An 18,238-nucleotide genomic window follows, 5' to 3' on the forward strand; every position below is an offset into this window, starting at 1 on the left:
TGGTTATAAGGCTACATAGTATTCTATTATATATTTTTTAAGACTTTTGAAAAGTTACTATTTTTTTAGATAAAATATAGTCATTTTCTCTAAATTTTCAAATTTATTGGCATAAAGTTATTCAGAGTTTTTTTATATTTTAATCTCTACTATGCATGTAGCTATGTCCCTTTTTTACTACTAATATTTGTACTTACTCTCTTTTTTTCCTTCATCAGTTTTGCCAGAGATTTCTCTACTTTATACCAGATTTGGGCCTGTTGTATCTCTCTATTATTTCTTTTTTTTAAAAAATAATTAATTTATTAATTAATCTGGCTGCGTCAGGTCTTAGTTGAAGCACGCGGGATCTTTCATTGTGGTGTGCGGGCTTCTCTAGTTGTGGCGCACGGGCTCTAGAGCTCTCGGGCTCAGTAGTTGTGGCGTGCGGGCTTAATTGCCCCACGGCATGTGGGATCTTAGTTCCCCGACCAGGGATCAAACCCGTGTCCCCTGCATTGGAAGGCTGATTCTTAACCACTGGATGACCAGGGAAGTCCTTCCCTATTATTTCTTTGTGTCTTTAATCAATGGCCAATCTAATTTTTATCGCCTTTCTTTTTTTTTTTTAATACAGGTGTAGTTTGCTTCTTTTTTTTTTTGTTTGTGTTGTATTGTTTTGTTTTTGGCCTCGCCACGTGGCTTGTGGGGTCTTAGTTCCCCAACCAGGGATGGAACCCACGCTCTTAGCAGTGAAAGCCCAGAGTCCTAACCACTGAACCCCCAGGGAATTCCCTAGTTTGCTGCTTTTTTAACTTCTTAAAGTTGAACACTTAGTACATTAATTTTCAGCCTTTTTTTCCCTTCCTAATATGAGTGTTTAAGGGTATAAATTTACATTAAAATACTATTTCTGAAGAATTCCATGAATATTGTCATTATTCAGTTCTAATTCTTTTTTTTTTTTTTTTTTTTTTGCGGTACGCGGGCCTCTCACTGCTGCGGCCCCTCCCACTGCGGAGCACAGGCTCCAGACGCGCAGGCCCAGCGGCCATGGCTTACGGGCCCAGCCGCTCCGCGGCACGTGGGATCTTCCCGGACCGGGGCACGAACCCACGTCCCCTGCATCGGCAGGCGGACTCTCAACCACTGCGCCACCAGGGAAGCCCTTCAGTTCTAATTCTTAACATCCATCACAATTTCTATTTTGTCCCATGACTTTCAGTGTTTTTTTTAATTTAAAAATGTCTATAGAGGTTTTTTGTTGTTGTTATTGATTTCTAATTTCGTTGCAGTGTGATAACAGAACATGGTCTGTATGAAATTGAGTCTTTGAAATTTATCGAGATTTACTTTAAGGGATAATATATGGTTAATGTTTTATGTTCTTGAGAATGATAGGTGCTTTTAATTATTGTTTTAATTTGCTAATTAAATCAAGCTTATTATTTCTATTGTTCAATTGTTCTTTATCCTTAATTTTTAAAATTTATTTTATTTGCTTCATCCATCAATGAAGGTGACCATATAACCTATAGTCCAAACCAGAACATATGAGAGTGAAAAAAGCCACAAAATAATTAAGATTATATAATTTCTTGAAATATTGATTGACAATTGTTTCAGTGTGAAGGGACCTATAATAATCTACTCAAAAACTATTAAAAAATTTTTCTATACATTTTAAAACTCTTTATATTGATTATCTGAACTTTAAAAAGGGAATTCCCTGGCAGTCCAGTGGTTAGGACTCTGTGCTTTTGCTGCCGAGGGCCCGGGTTCAATCCTGGTTGGGGAACTAAGATCCCACAAGCCATGTGGCAAAAAGTAATAATAATAATAAAAATAACAATAATGCAAGCAGAATAATTATGCTTAGTCCATGTTTATATACTTTAGTCCATTTGTAAGTTGAATCTGTCTCTAATACTACGTCATTGGTATATTTCTGAAAACTGTATTTTTCAATATGGTTTTATTATTTTTAACTTTTATATAAAATTCCTTGCAACCTTCTCTAACGTTGCATTTTATGGTTAAATGAATTAGAATTGTAGACCTCTTCATCTGAGTTTTCTCTGTAGTCCACATTTCAAGTTGAGAATATTCAGTCTCTACAGATACTGAGGTACCTGGTAAGCTCAGGACAAATTTTGCAAAATGAAGGATATTTTCAGGTCAATATTTTCATATTAAAAACAAATACTTGTGGGGGAGGGATAAATTGGGAGACTGACATATACACACTACTGTATGTAAAATAGATAACTAATAAGGACCTACTGTATAGCACAAGGAACTCTACTCAATACTCTGTAATGACTTATATGGGAAAAGAATCTAAAAAAGAGTGGATATATGTATATGTATAACTGATTCACTTCACATCTGAAACTAACACAACATTGTAAATCAACTATAATCCAATAAAAAATTAAAAGAAAATAATTCAGCCCTAACATTTTCAGATACTGATTTTTTTGCTTCCACTCAGAGTGACTTTCTTTCTTTTTTTTTTTTTGGTACGCGGGCCTCTCACTGTTGTGGCCTCTCCCGTTGCGGAGCACAGGCTCCGGACGCGCAGGCTCAGCGGCCATGGCCCACGGGCCTAGCCGCTCCGCGGCATGTGGGATCTTCCCAGACTGGAGCACGAACCCGCGTCGCCTGCATCGGCAGGCGGACTCTCAACCACTGCGCCACCAGGGAAGCCCAGAGTGCCTTTCTTTAACACATAATTTTTACAAGATGAAACTCATAAAATAAATTCTCCACTTAAAATTCTTTTGAATGTTTCACATTTTGACGCTATAAAATCATAGGGCATTTTTTTCCTTTTTAAAAAAAATTTCATTCCTTTCTGATGCAGAATTCACTTTTACCCAATTAAAAATAGGAGCTCTATCATAAGTTCAGAAACTATAAAACAAAGTTATAGGGCTTCTCTGGCGGCGCAGTAGTTGAGAGTCCGCCTGCAGATGCAGGGGACACGGGTTCGTGCCCTGGTCCGGGAAGATCCCACATGCCGCGGAGTGGCTGGGCCCGTGAGCCATGGCCGCTGAGCCTGCGCGTCTGGAGCCTGTTTTCCGCAACGGGAGAGGCCACAACAGTGAGAGGCCCGCGTACCGCAAAAAAAAAAAAAAAAAGTTATAAAATTTAACAATTATATCTTTTATCTTATTTGAGCTTTCAATTATTTTCTTTAGTTTTCTTCTTAAGGGCCAATTTCAATGTCTTATTTGTAAGGTTAGTTTTCAATCACAGTTTTGCTAAAAGCTTCAAAAGTGATAGTTTTTTGGCACACCATTCATTGAGTAAATTCATTAAATATTTCCAACTTACTACACAGAAGAAATCAAAACATACAGGATCCATTAAAAAAACAAGTTCACTATCAGTGAGGACAGCACAGGTTGACTTACCAGAGCAGTTGTTCAACACTTCAAACATTTCTAATGTCTGCTTAATGGTGGGCAACAACAATAAAGTGCCCAGTGTCATGCTCGCTTTTTAAAAAATTGCTATTCACCATCAGCTTCTCTCACACATTGTGTTGCCTTATCACTCTGTATATACATTTTTTAAAACTGGCACATTTTGTCAAAACTACAGTGAGATATCACTTCATACCCATTAGAATGGCTATTTTTTTTTTAAAAGCAAAACAGAAAAATGTATGTAGAGTAATTGGAACTCTTGTGCATTGCTGGTGGGAATGTAAAATGATACAGCTGATATGGAAAACAGTGCAGCAGTTCTTCAAAACAAACAGAATGCCCACTTGTGGGTATTCCGCTGTGGAAATATACACAAAAGAATTGAAAGCATGGACTCAAACAGTTATTTGTACACCAATGTTGATAGCAACATTATTCACAATAGCCAAAATGTAGAAATAACCCAACTATCCAGATGAATGGATAAGCAAAATGTGATACACACACTCACACACCCCCAAGAACACCCAGCCTTAAAAAGTAATAAAATTCTGATACATGCTATAACATGGATGAACCTTGAGGATATTATGCTTAGTGAAATAAGCCGGACATAAAAGGGTATATATTGTACGATCCACTTACATGAGGTACCTAGAACAGTCAAATTTATAGAGACAGAAATTAGAACAGTGGTTACCAGGGGCTGGGGGATGGGCAAATGGGGAGTTATTGTTTAATGGGTACAGAGTTTCAGTATTAGATAACAAAATTCTAGAGATGGATAGGAGTGACGCTTGCATAACAATATGAATATGCCTAATGCCACTGAACTGTACACTTAAAAATGTTAAAATGGTAAACTTTATGTTATGTATACTTTACAATAAATAATGCTTATAACGGTAAATTTTATGCCATATATATTTTACCACAATAAAAAATTTTTAATTGGTAAATTTTAACAACTATAATCTGTTTTGATTGACAGCTTGTTTGGACCTAATTATGAATTATGCGTGCACCACAGCACATTCCAAAACACATCTGCCCCATAGGTTTCTTAATATAGTATGAACATTACTTTTATCAAAATATATATTCATCCAAATCTATGCTCATATTGTCACCACAAAAACAAATCAGTTTTTCTTCAGCGTTGAATTTTTAAACTGAATTTAGAGTAGCACACACCATACTGTCAGATATTTCATCTTCTGAAAGTTTTGCCTTGATTTTGTAAACTGGATTTAAAAAAAAAAAGAATCTTTTTTTTAAGCTCCTTTTTAAGGAATGAGTTTACCTGATTTTCTACTTGAAGCATCTGATAATACTGATTTAAAACTGGCATCCTGAAACTGTTTTCGGAGTTTTCTGCTAACAGAGCCAGTACATAAAGAGCTACCACTTCACTTTTTAAATGTGCACAAGAAAACTTGGAATTGAACATAAGTGAAATTAATTTAAAAGAACTCTGATCTAAATGAAAAATCGTTCTTCACAGAATGATGTGTAAGTGTACCTTCTGCAACTGCATGTCTTAAATCATCTTCTGGAACACTCTTCTTAAAATAACACTTAACCTTGAAGTAGATGTTGTTGCTTCTTTAGAAAGTTTGTCTTCCAGTTTTCATGTGGTCAGTGTTATCACTTTGCACCCCACCCCCATGGTAGATGGCAACACGAACAAACATTTTATGCAGGCTATTAGTTATCAATCTCCTTGAGAAACAAAAATAAATGAATTTTTTTTTAATTTTTAAATTAAACATGAACTTTCATTTTACTGAAATTCTTTTTGCCACAAAGGTTCATTGCAGAAACTTTACAACATATTTCCTCACAGGGCTCCTTGGTCTATAGATGGATTTGACTGCAGCCCATTCTTACAGTCATAGCCCTCAGAAGTTCCAGGTCTCGGGTAGTGCTTTAGTGGCCTTACTTTTAACTCTACAGTGTAAGGCCTTTGAGTTGGCCAAGGAACAGCCTTCTCTAACTCCTGGGAGGGGGACAGCCCTCAGGGCAGCCCATGGCTTCAACACATGGTCAACAGCCTGGTTTCTGCTTCCGTTTGGCCCTTGTGGAGTTTCCTTACTTTCTTGTAAATTCAACTTAAAAAAAAGAGGTTGTTTGTGTTCTGTAGAATGGAGTTGACAATGATAATGATGATAGTAATATCAATTCCACAGAGCTAATGTATGTAAAGCACTTGGAATAGTACCTGGCAAATAATTAGCACCACAAAACTGTTAGATGTTATTATTTTTTTATCCAGCACTTCTACATATTTATCACCAAAAGGTTTTTCAAAATTTTGCGTCCAGTACATTATTGGATATGGAGTATGTTTATATGTTTCACAGCACCTATTATAAGTAATTTTTATATTAAATGTTTGTTCGGGTAGGCAATTTACTACTGCACTGTATTTATGTAACTGTTCCTCCATGAAACTACATAAAGAACATTTATGTATCTTAAAAAATGTGGTGTACGTTTTTATAATGTATATTATAAATGGAAATATATAAATTTTGTGTAAGCTATGATTCAGCAGTTTTAAGTCTAAAATCAGTAGAAGGATCTGGGCCACCAGTCTCCTTACTATAAAAAATAGCACAAAGTACCTTAATTTTAACTTTTATAAGATAACTCATTTTTATTGATTAAAAACATGATTTTCCATTTATATACACATGAAAATAGATTCAAATTTTTGGACACTTTAAATTTATATTTTGTGTATGACTCCATATGCTTGTATAAGTTCAAAGCAGTATTATACTTGCTAATAATTACAAATACTTTAATTTTGCTGTACTTTTTTTTTTTTTTTTTTGCGGTACGCAGGCCTCTCACTGCTGTGGCCTCTCCCGTTGTGGAGCACAGGCTCCGGACGTGCAGGCTTAGAGGCCATGGCTCATGGGCCCAGCCGCTCTGCGGCACATGGGATCCTCCCGGACCAGGGCACGAACCCGTGTCCCCTGCATCGGCAGGCGGACCCTCAACCACTGTGCCACCAGGGAAGCCCTTGCTGTACTTTTCACCAGAATTCCTGGGACTCTTCCAACAAAACATATTATGATTCCAGAAAAATAAAAGATGACAATAGTCTACTAAATAAAAGAAACTTGGAGGTGAGAAATAGAAACTGTCCAGGAATATACAACCAAACCACAGTGTACATTTAAATTACAGTTTTTTTGGTTTTTAGTTTAAACAATTCTTAAAATTTCCTTTCAGAAAGCATACTGATTATACGTATCTTAAATATCTAAAACATATTTTTCTCATTTTACCAGCAACCCCCGCCCCTGTTGCCCCAAACAAAATCCTAGTGAAATGGACGGTGGGTGTGTGGTCAAGATGCTGTGAACACAGGCTCTGTGAAGGTTCGATCTGCTGTATTTCCTCTGAGTAAAGCAATCAGGATAGAAACTTGTGGACTGCAGCCTATATAATTGTACCTTTGTGGAACTTGCTACGTAGGGATATATTCTTCGTATAATTTTAAAGACCTTTTCCTTGCCAAAAAAATGAATCATGTTCATTATAGAATAGTTGGGAAATATAAAAATGTATGGAAAAGAAAATAAAAACACTTGTAATCCTACCACCTAGAGACACTTAACTGGTGATACTCTGGTGTGTTTACTTCCTGTCTTTCTTTCTAAGCATACAAAAATATAAACATATACATACAAAAATGTGATTATACTGTTTACAGAATTTGAGATCCTGCTTTTCTCAATGGATAAAATGGTCTTGGGTTGCTTCCCTTTCTCCTTATATGTTCTTTATAAGAATTTATGATTTTAGGGCTTCCCTGGTGGTGCAGTGGTTGAGAGTCCGCCTGCCGGTGCAGGGGACATGGGTTCATGCCCCCGTCCGGGAAGATCCCACATGCTGCGGAGCGGCTGGGCCCGTGAGCCATGGCCGCTGAGCCTGCGCGTCCAGGGCCTGTGCTCCGCAACAGGAGAGGCCATGACAGTGAGAGGCCCGCGTACCGCAAAAAAAAAAAAAAAAAAAAAAAAGAATTTATGATTTTAATGGCCAAAAAAACCTTCATTGAATGGATATATCATAATGTAAAATAAAGAATGGTATTTATAATTTTATAGCTTTTAAAGTTTTATTTTACAAAAATAAAATAATTTTTTTACAAAAATTTTTATAGAAAATAAAACTTCAAAAGCTATAAAATTATAAATATATATCACATTTTTGACAACTAATGCCTCTCAGCATGCTATTCAACTGGTGGTACATGGTCTCTTTATGGTTTCATAACTCCTCAAAGGCTGGGAAGAGCCAACAAGTTAGGCACTGCACAAGTATACTACATTCCCACAATTCAGGTCATATCCCAAGGTCCATTTGAAAGCGACAGAGTCTGTAATGTCACACATGGATAACTGAAGGTCTGCTTGTAAAGTCCACGTGCTGAACTCCTACAAGCTGTAAAACAGAGTTGATGGGCTTGTGATCCAACCTATTCCTATCACAGTGTATAAAATGGATGTTGTTACCTAGAAGAGAATAAGAATAAAAGGTAAAGGTTGACATGCAGTGCTATTCATTAGATTTATTGCTTACTAGAATCAAGGAAGCATTTTAACTTTAAATTAGTCCAAAAGAAAACATTATTTACCTGGAGTACATAATATTCTCTATATAATGACATAATAATTTTTAATTAAGGTAATAAAGCATGACAAAAATTATCGTTAAATAAGGCTAATACGTAATGTTTTATGAGATCCAACGGGAAAGATTCTTAAATTATAACCGTCTGTTAGGTTTTATTAAATGTAATTAAATAAAATATCCTGTCAAACAGGCAGAATATGGAATTAGCATAAATATCAAGCTGGAAAATCATCTGTTTCTTAAATGTAATAATAGAATAAATCACTTCCTTAAAAAATTCACTCCCAAATACTGGTTTAATAGGCTATCTACATTATAACCATAGACCAAAAGAGGCTGAAAAAAATAAGGGCATTAAGACAATCAGTTACAATACACTTAGATGTTCACAATTCTTTTATCTGCTCAAATAAAATAGTTGTAATTTTTTTTTTTTTGCGGTACGTGGGCCTCCCACTGCTGTGGCCTCTCCCATTGCGGAGCACAGGCTCCGGACGCGCAGGCTCAGCGGCCATGGCCCATGGGCCCAGTCGCTCCGCGGCATGTGGGATCCTCCCGGACCGGGGCACGAACCCGCATCCCCTGCATTGGCAGGTGGACTCTCAACCACTGCGCCACCAGGGAAGCCCAAATAGTCGTAATTTATAGTCTGTGTTCTGTTTACTTTGATTTTTTTTTTTTTTGACTAGTCTAACTAGTGTAAATTCATAAGAGAGAGGGAAAGGGAGATTAAATAAAATGAAAGATTTTAGCTAGCTATAGTGTTCCAGCTGTAAAAAACCAAAAAAGTTATGATAGTTGGTCAAAATCCTCCTTCTAAAGACTTCCTTATAGACATCTGGAATTTATTAAAGTAAATGTTAATTTTATAACCTGTAGAAGCTACACTCACTAATATGAACAGTTTTAAACATGAAGAAGAACCAAGAAAAATCAGTTTACAGCACAGTGATCCAGGCTTTTTGGGTGTTTGTTCCTGACTGCAATACTTGAACATGGTAGAGATCCAATGCCCAACCATTTTGTAGAGGGAAGCCAAAGGAATTTCAGGTGGTACAAATTGATCAATAAAACTATCTATAGATCAATGGAACAGGGTAGACAGCCCAGAAATAAACCCATGCACCTATGGTCAATTAATCTACCACAAAGGAGGCAAGAATATACAATGGAGAAAAGGCAGTTTCTTCAATAAGGGGTGCTGGGAAAAATGGACAGCCACATATAAAAGAATGAAATTAAAACATTTTCTAACACCATATACAAAAGTAAACTCAAAATGGATTAAAGACCTAAATGTAAGACTGGATACTATAAAACTCCTAGAGGAAAACACAGGCAGAACATTCTTTGACATAAATCACAGCAATATCTTTTGAATCCACCTCCTAGAGTAATGAAAATAAAAATAAACTAATGGAACCTAATTAAACTTAAAAGATTTTGCACAGCAAAGGAAGCCATAAACAAAATGAAAAGACAACCCACAGAAAGGGAGAAAATATGTCCAAACAAAGCAACCCACAAGGGATTAATCTCCAAAATATACAAACAGCTCATGCAGCTCGATATCAAAAAAACAATCCAATAAAAAAATGGGCAGAAGATCTAAATAGACATTTCTCCAAACAAGACATACAGATGGCCAAAAAGCACACAAAAAGATGCTCAACATCACTAATCATTAGAGAGATGCAAATCAAAACTACAATGAAGTTATCACCTCACACCAGTCAGAATGGCCATCATCAAAAAGTCTACAAACAATAAATGCTGGAGAGGGTGTGGAGAAAAGGGAACACTCCTACACTGTTGGTGGGAATGTAAATTGGTACAACCACTATGGAGAACAGTATGGAGGTTCCTTAAAAAACTAAATACAGAACCACCTTATGATCCAGCAATCCCACCGCTGTTCATATATCCAGAGAAATCCATAATTCAAAAAGATACATGCACCCCAATGTTCATTACAGAACTATTTACAATAGCCAGGACATGGAAGCAACCTAAATGTCCATGGACAGATGAATGGATAAAGAAGATGTGGTACATTTATACAATGGGATATTACTCAGCCACAAAAATGAATGAAATAATGCCATTTGCAGCTACATGGATGGACCTAGGAATTATCATACTAAATGAAGTAAGTCAGACAAAGAAAGACAAATATCATATGATATTACTTATATGTGGAATCTAAAAAATATACAGATGAACTTATTTACAAAACAGAAACAGACTCACAGACTTCAAAAACAAACTTACCAAAGGGGAAAGGTGGGGGGGGAGGGATAAATTAGGAGTTTGGGATTAACATATACACACTACTATATATAAAATAGATAATCAACAAGGACCTACTGTATAGCACAGGGAACGCTACTCAATATTCTGTAATAACCTATATGGGAAAAGAATCTGAAAAAGAATGGATATACCTATAAGTATAATTGAATCACTTTGCTGTACACCTGAAACTAACACAACATTGTAAATCAACTATACTCCAATATAGAATAAAAATTAAATAATAAAAAAAGAAAGCTATTTAAAGGATGCAGCTTAGAGTAACTGTTGCTGAATAAGCTGCCCCTGGGATTGACTTGCTTCCTTTTTTTTTGACCATGCTGCTCAGCATGCAGGATCTTAATTCCTTGACCACGATCAAACCCACGCTCCCTGCAGTGGAAGCACTGAGTCCGAACCACTGGACTGCCAGGGAATTCCCCTTGACTTGCTTTCTGACATAGGGCAAGTCTGCTAGTTTTGTTAGATATAAATAACTAGATTTGATTCTTCTATTGATAAAAAAAAGTTCTTGATGGTCTTCTCCCATTTGAAAACGTTCACCTCCACTGAAATTTTTAAAGAGTGTTATAGCCACATAGAAGTCACCAAACCACTGCTGATTTCTTCTATCCCAAATACCTGGAATCACTCAGGTAGAGAATCATGGCCACATTACATCCAGTAAACAAACATCAAAAATACACAGGAGCATTTGAAAACAAACGATGACCCCTATGAAAGCACAGCACCCTGACTGTTAGCATGTCCAGTTGCCCGTCTTTACATGGTGGCTATTTTATGAAGAAAGTGGATGGCCTTTGGACTTCTAAAAAGCACGAAAAGTGTACTGCTGAAGCTGGGCTTTGATGCTTACCTGGACCTAAAATGAGTGTTCCACCTTGCTGAGCTGGATCTCCTTGAAAATCAAAAAGAGGGCCAGTCACTGCCCGCCACAGGCTCCGAATGCTTCCTGAGAGTATATTTGATTTTATATGGGGGCTCTGTCCTGAAATATTAGGAATTGTCTTTAGACGTTGTCATTTTATATTTGATTAGATATTAAGATAATGTTAGTATTTCTAGAAAACAGTCTCTTTCTTATGTGTCATCTTACTTTTGACTTGTCTTTTTTTCTTCCTTCAAAGAACAGTTCTCAGCCTTTCACTACTGATGTTTTAGACCAGATAATTCTTTGTCCTGTGCAGTGTGGGGTGATTACCATCATCCTTGCTCTCTGTACCTACTAGATGCCACAGCAGCCACCATTCGCCAAGCTGTGACAACTGAAAATGTCTCCAGACAATGCCAAATGTCCCCTGGGGGGAGGAGTCAAAATCGTTCCCAGTTGAGAACTACTGCTTTAAAGGAAGAACTGATGACAGACCCAGATCATTTTCTCCCACAGAAAAATGTCAGCTACAGACTTGTCAAACTGGTAGTGCTTTCCTTTTTAATTCCCCATTTGTGTTTTGTTTAGTCTCTTACCAACTAATAGATAACTACATTCCTCTTCAGGAGACATTGTGGCACAGACTGTTATACGCTTGTCAAAACCCGTTTCCTCTTTCTGGGACCACAGCTAAACATTTCCTGGAGTTTGGTACGGCTATGTGACTACACTCTAACCAATGAGTAAAATGATGTGTGCCACTTCCAGGGCACCTCTTAAAAACCTCTCAGGGAGTGATTCTCCATGTTTCTTCTACATCCTTCGAAGTCTGGATTGACAATGGCAGAGCCACAAGATAGAAAGGGCCTGAGTCTTTCCTACTGTGTCCCCGAATTGCTGCTTGGACAAGCACGCAATAGATATACCCTTCTTGAAATGTGAAAGAAAAAGAACCTTCTCCCACGTTATGCTACTGAGACTTTGCGGTTTAGCTGTAACAATAGCAACTATAGCTACCACTCCATCTTTGCTTGGCTGTCAGTTTTTCTATTTCCTTTCTCACAGTAACTGATACTTCACTTCCACTCCCCCACCCCCTTTTTTTTTAAAGTAATTTAATATTTTATTTATTTATTTATTTTTGGCTGGGTTGGGTCTTTGTTGCTGCGCGCAGGCTTTCTCTAGTTGCTGCTAGTGGGGGCTACTCTTTGTTGTGGTGCGCGGGCTTCTCATTGCAGTGGCTTCTCTTGTTGCTTCAGTAGTTGCAGCACATGGTTTCAGAAGTTGTGGCTCATGGGCTCTAGAGCGCAGGCTCAGTATTTGTGGCGCATGGGCTTAGTTGCTCCGCAGCATGTGGGATCTTCCCAGACAAGGGCTCGAACCCGCGTCCCCTGCATTGGCAGGCGGATTCTTAACCACCGCGCGACCGGGGAAGTCCTCCACTCCCTTTGAGTAAAGAAGCTCAGTCTCTACCTTTCTTGTAACTTATCTTTTTCCTATCCCTGCCTTTTATGTCTTTTTAGTTTTTTTAAATTTTGGACTCCACCAGTTCTGAGGCCAGAGAATGACTGGTTGAGCAGCAAGACACCATGGCCCAGGTCCTCTTGCCCACCGTCTGCCCCTCCGGGTGCATGTCCACCAGTGTACAGCAGTTACCAGTCCCCTTCATCTTCTCCTGCCGGGTCGCAGCACAGAGCTCAACCCTCAGTCCTGCAGTCGGTTCCTACTAGTGCTTTTTGCTTTTTATTTTGATGATTATGCTGCCTTTGACCTGCCCGATTTCTTAATATTTCCAGATACCTATTATTTCCTTCATCTCTCCAACTTTTCTATTTCTTTCATGTTTATATTAGGATGGACATTCATCTCACCAAGAAACAAATACAGGCTCATTAGCTTAGAGACATGGGTAAAGGACTAAAGTTTACTGCTTTTTAGGATTTTACACTTAAAATAGATGTTCCTAAATCCAAACTATCTCCTCATGTCTGAAGAAGGGTCATTTAACTTCTGAAATTTTAGAAATTCAATTGAAGAAGATTTCACAACCTAGAATTTCACAATCTTTGCTGTAAAGCACAATCTAATTTTGCTAGTACGAATTTAGTTATGTGTAAAACTCTTGTTTTTCATTTTTTTCGCTTAGTTTGATTCTTCGACTCAAGACCAGAATTTTAACTTGAAACATTAGATTAAGTAAGTATTATAAGAGGCATGTTTTCTGCCTTGTGCTTACGTGCTGTCTACAGTAATCATTGTAGATTTAACACCATAAATTGGCTTATGGTAAGGCAAAATGAAATACTGGGTAAACCCATTACTCCCTTGAATTTAGTGGCTTTATTTTCTTCCACTTTGTCTTTATAAACTGTCCCATTAACTTTAAATTATTATATTTTATTTTCAGTGTCATAATTTTCAAGTAGGATTATTCTGAAACTGATTCTGAGATCTGTGCTTTTTCAGGCAGGAACTTTAAAAAATTATTTTGTGAGAACCTAATGTTTTCTGTTTGGAAATACAGTACTTTAACACAGATCAAAGGAGTTTAAATGATTTAAATATACTCTCTCTTATAATCACAAGCAACTGTTTTCTTTGCAATTCCACATCTTTATTGAGGCAATGGATGGTGAGGTGTTACTAAAGTGAAACCCACAGTTTATATCTAAGGTGGCTAAATGACAAACAGACCTTACACATGCTGAGACTCTGCTATAGCACAGGAAAACAGTCTACCAAAGACAAAGGTTCACAATCTGTACTGTTGCAATTTCCTATACTAAAAAGAGAGGGGGAAAAAAGAGCAAATTCTGTATTTATGCTACCTCATCATTGGTTTTAATAAAGTTTAGGTTGCTTTCTTTAAAAACTTCAGTAAAGGGATCCTGTCAACTCTACCTCATAAGTAGCTCTGTGATCTGTCCCTCTGCATCCCTACTTCAGGCCGTGTCATTTCTTTCTAGACTATTACTAAAAACTTGTCAAGAATATCAACGACTTCCGTTTGGAACATTCCAATTGCTCCTCCACCTGGCAACAAGACTGTATCACTTCTCCACTAAATATAATTCTTTTATGACTCCCCCACTGCCTCCAGAACAAATCCAAACTCCTTGGCATGTTCCCAGACTCAGTCCCCTGGCTCACACAATCCCCCAACTGGCTCCTAGACTCTGGCCAGACACAGGGAACTGCAATTCTCCAACAGTCTCATTTTTTCATACCTGTGTGCTTTTGTGCGTGCTACTTTCTGTCAGCTGCACCATTCCCAGCCTCACTTCACCCAGCTAACTCCTTACAGAATGAGCTTAGACAACACCGCCTCTAAGAAGCCTTCCCAGATTCTTCTCTCCCTGTGCAATTCTGGTGTTATAGGCATTTCTGCATTATAGGTATTGCCAGTACATGCTCTCCTCTTTTATAAGCCCTAACCTGTAATATAGTTGACTGTTTGCTTCTGACTCCCAGAGTAGATTATGAGCATTGGGTTGGCAGGGGCTGTGTCTTTTATCACAGTCCTCCCAGGAACATCCAACACAGTGGGTGCCATGGGTGTCATTCTCAGCATTTGTTGAGAATAAGTGATTTGAGTTCAAGTTGAGTTCTCTTATTTGGTGTTTCAGAAGCCAAGGTCTTTCTACCTAATATATACATAAATAGTTCACCTAAAGCTTATTATACACTTAATTGTAAAGAATTGTGTAAGGGCAGGGAATATGGACCATATAAAGATGAATAAAACATCAAACTTTTCAACTAACTATACTACCCACCACCTTAAGTGCAATTATAGAGTATATAATCGAGTACAAGGTGCTATTAAAATACAATGAAGGAAGCAATTGCTTCTGCTTGAAGAGCTATTAAGAGCCCCTTTGAGCTGGGCTTTAAATGAAAACTAAGATTTCATCTATTAAAGAACATAGAGCATTCAAAGCCATGGTGTTGAGGTATGAAAATATATTAACTTAAGCAATATTATTTTTCTTGTAATTACAAAAGTAAAATGTACTTATTGTAAAAAATTCAAAAACCATTTTTCTCATTCCCATGCCTTGGGGTAATCATTGCAATATCTTTTAAAACATTTTTCATTTCACACATATATAGTATAGATCTTTATGAAAATGGTTTTTATTTTTACAAAAATGGAATCATACTAAAAACACTGCTCTGCAACTTGCATTTTTCATTCATTTAGTACTTCGCCAACAGCCTTCCATGTCATTACATATAGCAAATGAATCTTTTAGAGTCTCATGAATCTGGATCACTTACTAGAATCATAAAAAGCAGGCTGATTTATGAATTTACCATTTGTTCCCCTATGCACATATATGCATATGTGAAATGTGAAATACACCATTAGTGTTTTCTACTTGAGACATATCATGTCTTACCTGAGGAGGCAATTTCTTCACCTCTTTTCATTCCCAATCTTTTATAAATTTCTCTCTCAGGATCAACATAGATTTCATGAGAATACCCAGTCAGTTTACAGAAAGGCTGAAAAAAGAATATAGTTAGAATTTTAATAAAAAGAAATGGAGAAAAATAGTGATAATCTGACTTAATTTTAGCAAATTTAGCCTACATTTAGTGATTCAAATAATATAATTTTTACGTCTGAAAGAGATTTAACCTGTTAGAGTCTCAATTTGCTATATATTTACCTCAATATGATGGTAGGATGACTGTCCAATCACTATAAGAGTGACATTTGCTTCCTTTAGGAGAGAAAAAAGACATGTACATATTATTGGAAATCACATGTTTCATACAACTTCCCCTAATCCAACTCTTTTGTTCCATTCTAATGCCACCTATAGGCTTCTAGAAGAATGGTATAAAGAGCAAAATTGTGTGAGTCAAAGCAAAGAGATGTATGCTAAAATGTTCAATTAATTCAGATAATTCTTTTGCTAAGTAAGAATTTCAAAACAATATAGTCAGTAGTTCTCTACACGTCCCCCAAAGGCATACATTAAACGAGAATAAAAACTATTAAAGTAGGGTTATTTAATCAGACAATTTTATTCTTTCACATCTCAATTGATAAGGTCTGCTGAAAATAGATCTTAGTTTTACAAAATCTACCCAATGCGGTCACTCAAAAGCTCAGCTGGGGACAAACCTCTATATGCCTGAAGAAACACACCTGTATGTGGTTGTCAGACCAATGTGGAACATGCATTCCATTAACAATACAAATTTTCACCTTTAGGATATATTAGTATTTTCCTATAACGAACAACTATTTGGAGTATCTTTATTACAAAAATAAAGGGAAGGAAATATTTTTAGCATTTCTGTTTTTGGTCATTATCAATCAACATTTGAGAACAGGCAGGTTATTAGGTAACATCAAAATTATTATTATGGTTAGTATATTTACAACCAGGCAATAATGAACAGGCCAGAAATAGACTTCTAACGCGTGCCTCCCCTTTTTGGAGGTGTTGGAGAGATGTGTGGGATGGTGAGAATCTGGGTTTGTGAGTGTCTGCGCTGGAGAGGTGGTGCACTCCGCACCTCATCCCGTTGCACTCCTTATAAATGGCAGGTGATTTTCACCAGGCCGCCCTGAAGCGGGGCTCGCTGCTGCTCACTCTCAGGAAACTTACTTGTAAGAAACTCTTGGGGATTTTGGCCAGATCTTCTACATATTCCTTGCAGATGTAACACAGGAAATGCTGAAATCCCAATATGGGCAAGAAGGACAAGTTAGCAACTAACACACCCGGGGTCAGAAAGGACCAAGTACTTCATTATGCGTGATGCTAATTAACACAACACCCAAGACGGGTAGAAAGAGGTGTCGGGGCGCCCAAATATGCATTGAAATTAGGCCGCACCCAGTCTGTGCTAGGCCTCTTCGCTCGTTGAGAAAATGGCCTTCGCTTGGCGGGCTGCTTTTCCATTCCCGTTCAAGGAAGCGAGAGGAGCAGTTCGCATTCCGGAAGCTTCTAGTGGATGAACACGGGAAGGGCCAGGCCCGGCGGGCTCCGCTCTCGGGCCCTGGACCCGTCCAGGGGCCCGATGTAACCACCCTTCAGCGTAGGCCGTGGAAGCAACCTCCGTCCCAGCCTGCGGGTGAGGTACCTGCTCCGGATCGTCCCGCACCCCGCGCTCACCCGCACGAAGACCACTACAGCCCGGCGCTCCCGGAACAGCGCGCCGAACAGCACCCGCCTCCCGGAGGCGTCCAGCACCGGGAGGTCGGCCACGGCGGCGGCCAGGGACTGCCCGCTCTCGGGGCCGCTCGGGTCTGGGACTGCGGCTGGGGCGGCGCGGCCGCTGATCTGCCGCGTGACCGGGACCACGGATGGGGCGGCCATCGCGCCCTGCATCCGCTGGCCCTTGGTTCGCGAGGGTGGGGGTCACAATCTTTGGTGGGCCGGGTCGCTACCCAAGCTGGGCGTAAGGAGCGGGCCGTACTGGCGGGGCGGGGCGCACGGTGGGGCGGGGCGCACGGCGGGGCGGGGCGCACGGCGCGGAGTTGCTTGAGGTGCAGACCCGCTGTGGCTCCCGGCGAGAGTGAGGCGCGCGGGGTCGATCCGGGGCGCACATGTTGTCTTCCAGGTTAGGATTCGCCAAGTCTTTGCATCTCCGGTGGTTCCGAAGCTCCGGAAAGGTACGGAACCGCTGTCGCGTTTTCTGACTCAGCCATTCATGGTAGGGAGGTAGAGAGAGAGACAGAGAGATCCAAGCCGAGAAAGGAGTTAATTAGGAAGAAAGCAACCCCTGCTCCCCGTAGCCGCCTGGGTCAAAGTTAGTTCTTATCTGTTCAAGAGAACCCGTTACCAAGCACATCCATATTTATGATCCGATAGATTTGTTTTACCTTCTAGTCTGTTTTTAACCCACTCCCTCCTCAGTTCTCCTGCTTTTTTTGTTTTTTTGCAGGTATCATTAACATACAGTGTAATGTACAAATCTTAAGTGGAGTTAAATTTTATTTTTTAATTAAATTTTTAAATTTAAAAAT

The 18,238-nt window shown here is 38.7% G+C and overlaps 1 protein-coding gene across 4 annotated transcripts; it reads right to left on the reverse strand.

The window, feature by feature from the left end:
- Positions 1–6,045: 6,045 nt before the first annotated feature.
- PRXL2C (peroxiredoxin like 2C) lies at positions 6,046–17,653 on the reverse strand. 4 transcript variants are annotated; one of them, XM_067744859.1, is made up of 7 exons: positions 17,385–17,653; positions 16,875–16,943; positions 15,924–15,977; positions 15,651–15,756; positions 11,233–11,364; positions 10,431–10,487; positions 7,810–7,942 (listed from the first exon to the last, which is right to left on the reverse strand). In XM_067744859.1, the coding sequence occupies exons 1-6, from the start codon at positions 17,598–17,600 to the stop codon at positions 10,471–10,473; spliced, it is 594 nt and encodes a 197-aa protein (XP_067600960.1). In that variant the 5' UTR covers positions 17,601–17,653; the 3' UTR covers positions 7,810–7,942; positions 10,431–10,470. The 4 variants fall into 4 exon arrangements, with proteins under 4 accessions (XP_067600959.1, XP_067600958.1, XP_067600961.1 ...); XM_067744858.1 differs by lacking the exon at positions 10,431–10,487 and having other exon boundaries at positions 6,046–7,942; positions 11,233–11,274; XM_067744857.1 differs by lacking the exon at positions 10,431–10,487 and having other exon boundaries at positions 6,046–7,942.
- Positions 17,654–18,238: the final 585 nt, after the last annotated feature.

The sequence above is a fragment of the Pseudorca crassidens genome, chromosome 7 (assembly GCF_039906515.1).
Source record: "Pseudorca crassidens isolate mPseCra1 chromosome 7, mPseCra1.hap1, whole genome shotgun sequence".
Lineage (NCBI taxonomy): Eukaryota > Metazoa > Chordata > Mammalia > Artiodactyla > Delphinidae > Pseudorca > Pseudorca crassidens.